Source organism: Tupaia chinensis, unplaced genomic scaffold (genome assembly GCF_000334495.1).
Source record: "Tupaia chinensis unplaced genomic scaffold, TupChi_1.0 Scaffold145814_1, whole genome shotgun sequence".
NCBI lineage: Eukaryota > Metazoa > Chordata > Mammalia > Scandentia > Tupaiidae > Tupaia > Tupaia belangeri.
In genome coordinates this window covers 1,267,133-1,269,992 of record NW_006205672.1, presented here as the reverse complement: position 1 = coordinate 1,269,992, position 2,860 = coordinate 1,267,133, and the positions used below count along the sequence as shown (strand labels likewise).

At 51.9% G+C, this 2,860-nt stretch overlaps 2 protein-coding genes across 3 annotated transcripts in view; one reads left to right on the top strand and one right to left on the bottom strand.

Moving 5' to 3' along the window:
- LYSMD1 (LysM domain containing 1) overlaps positions 1 to 1,332 on the bottom strand; it is a 17,094-nt gene extending 15,762 nt beyond the window's left edge. The window contains exon 1 of the mRNA XM_006168428.3: positions 487 to 1,332. Coding sequence (XP_006168490.1) covers positions 487 to 666 — 180 coding nt within the window. The 5' untranslated portion in view covers positions 667 to 1,332. The remainder of the gene's footprint in view (positions 1 to 486) is intronic.
- Positions 1,333 to 1,445: 113 nt separating this feature from the next.
- SCNM1 (sodium channel modifier 1) overlaps positions 1,446 to 2,860 on the top strand; it is a 5,772-nt gene continuing 4,357 nt past the window's right edge. For both annotated transcript variants that reach the window (XM_027768275.1, XM_006168430.3), the window contains exons 1-3: positions 1,446 to 1,600; positions 2,353 to 2,423; positions 2,675 to 2,763. In XM_027768275.1, coding sequence (XP_027624076.1) covers positions 1,550 to 1,600; positions 2,353 to 2,423; positions 2,675 to 2,763 — 211 coding nt within the window. In that variant the 5' untranslated portion in view covers positions 1,446 to 1,549. The remainder of the gene's footprint in view (positions 1,601 to 2,352; positions 2,424 to 2,674; positions 2,764 to 2,860) is intronic.

Here is a 2,860-nt window from a genome sequence, read left to right as displayed (position 1 = left end):
TGGTCACCCCCTTCCATTCCCCTCCACCCCACCCCACCCCCCCTAGAGTGATTTCTCTTTCTCTGTCTCTGTCTGGTGAGCTCACACACCCTATAGCAAAGACTAAGAAAAAAAAGAAACAATAATTGTATACCTGATAGAGATGTGAAAATCAAATGGGCAGGGACCAGTAGTTGGCATACAATGGCTATGTCGCTGGACTCCCATGTAGTCAAGCCCAGTTTGAGTCCCAGAATCGGTGGCTTATCGGGTCGCATGCATGCACACCGCCGGGCATGTGTGCATGCATGCCCAAGATCCCAAGAGGAGAATGGAGGAGGAGAGATTGAGGCCTGGCCATCCCCCTTGGGAGGTGATTTGTCGCTTTCTGTCTGTCTGTCTGTCTGTCTGTCTCTATCTTTCTGGAGAGTACAGTCACCTTATAGTAAAAAACCTCTCCAAAAAAAAAAAAGATCAAACGGGCAAGTGTAGTCCCGGAAGACTCACCGTCACACCGTATTTGAGTGCTAGTCCAGCCAGGGTATCTCCGGGCTCCAGCTGATGCTCCAGGCGTCTTTCCCTCACTGGGGAGCAGGCCGATTGTACCAGGCTTCCATAAGAACGAGTCCGGCTCCCATGAAGCAGTCCTGACCCCCCGAGGGGGGGCTGTCTAGAGGGAGAAGCCATCCTCTCACCCTGCAAATAGCTGGGGTTGCAACTCGGGGGGTGGGGGACAGATCAGCTAAGTGACCGACAGTGACAAGCGTGAAGTCTGGCAATGGATGGATATTCTCTCGCTCCTTTCCCCTTCTCTCCTAAGTCTCCCAGACTCCCCCAGCACTGTAACGCCCACCCCTACTTCTCCTCTTTCCAAGCCGTTTATCCACAAATCTGTCCCCTGAGTATTCAGTCCCTGAGTCTCCCCTTAGCACCCCTCCCACTTTCAACCCCCCACAACTCCTCGCTACAGTGACCCCTGGCCTTTGAACTCCAGATACCCGTCACAATACTCTTTCCTCAGTTTGCCCCCAAGTTCGGCAGGCGGGTTTCGGGGTGCCCCCACATCCTGGCTCCGCCCCGCTTGGGGCACGTATGCTAGGGTCAGGAACACAGCCCAGGTGGGCTGTGGCGCCGACGAAGCGCAAGCGGATTCCGCAAGTTTGCAGGACGCTTTCCGCTCACAGGGCCTCGAAGGCCCGCTGTGCATCAGAAAGGTCACACTCTCAAATTCGGGCTCCACCGCCACGTCCTGCTCGCTCCCAAAGCCTCCAGTTCGCCAGGATGCCAGGGCCTCGGTCCAGCTGAGCCACAAGCTCTTTGAGAAAAGACTTCATTTCCCAACAGGCTCCGCGTCTGCGGGCAGCACGGCACCATAGGAAATGCAGTCCCGGGGGCGTTCTGAGGGCGGGTTTCCGGATCGCGCAGTGCATGCGTGGAAGTGCGTCCCCGGAAGTGCGGAGGCCGGAAGGAGGCCGGAAGAGAGACTGGGGACGGTCTCCTGCTACGGTGGCCTGAAGGAGAGGCGAAGTAGTTGCAACCGAATATATTCATTGTGCGACTCACAATCGTGATGTCTTTCAAGAGAGAAGGGGACGATTGGAGTCAACTCAATGTGCTCAAAGTAAGCGCTAGCAAAGAGGGTCTGGAGCAGCTTCAGCTGCCCTCTAAAGGCTGGGATGCAGCTTTGTTTCGTTGCTCTGGCAACAAATCGGGGCGCGAGGGAGCCTAGAAACTAGCGCTAAAGAGCCCCCTTTTTCTTTCTTTCTCTTTTTTTTTAGAATTATTATTATTATTTTAAAAATTATTTTAGGGACCAGCAGTTAGCGTAATGGCTATGTCGCTGGACTCCCATGTAGTCGACTGTGGTTTGAGTCCCAGACCTGGTGGCTTAAACTCACGCCGGGGGGGTGCGTGTGTGTGTGCCGAAGATCCCGAGAGGAGAATGGAGGAGAAGGGATTGAGGCATGGTCATTCCCCCCCACCCCGGGAGGGGGGTGATTTCTTGCTTTCTGTCTCCCTGTCCCTCTCTTTCTGGTGAGCGAACACGCCCTATAGCAAAAAAACCTCTCCAAAAAAAAATTATTTTAATTTAATTTTATTTGTTGTCATTATTTCATTTCATTTCATTTTTTTGATGTTGACCAGAGAGAGACAGAGAGAGAAAGAGAAGGAAAGTAAGAAAGCAAGCTGCCAGGTCCAGGACTCAACCTCTGGTCAGCTATGTGGGAGTCCAGCTGCCTTAACCACCCGCCACCTGCCGGCCCCAGAGCCCCCTTTTTCAACCCGTGGTCCTTATGCCATTGATTCCTCTTCCCTATCTCCTTTCCATCCCTGTCTCTTACATGTTCGGATTTCTTCCCCTACACCCTGCAGAAACGTAGAGTTGGAGATCTTTTGGCCAGTTACATCCCAGAGGATGAAGCGCTTATGCTACGGGATGGACGGTGAGGACGAGGACTGGATCAAACCTGAGGTTTCTGCGACTAGAGGCACAACAAATTTTTGTTACTAAGGAAAGAATCAAAAGTATCTAAGATTCTTTGGCAGGGATTAAAGATGGGAAGCAATAGAGATTGAAAGACCTGGGAATTGGGCTTTGGAAAGGACTGATAGGACAGAGGGTGGGACCTTCCCCAGGATTTCTTCCTCCCACTCCTTTTCTCCTAGAGCAGTTTTCTTCTTTAATCCTTCCCAGCTTTGCCTGTGCCATCTGTCCCCACCGACCAGTCCTGGACACCCTGGCCATGCTGACTGCCCACCGAGCAGGCAAGAAACACCTGTCCAGTAAGTGTGAGAAGACAGGATAGAGAATAAACCTTCGAAATCGCTAAGGACTTTTTTTTTTTTTTTTTTTTTTTTCATTTTTTAGCATTTAAAGAAA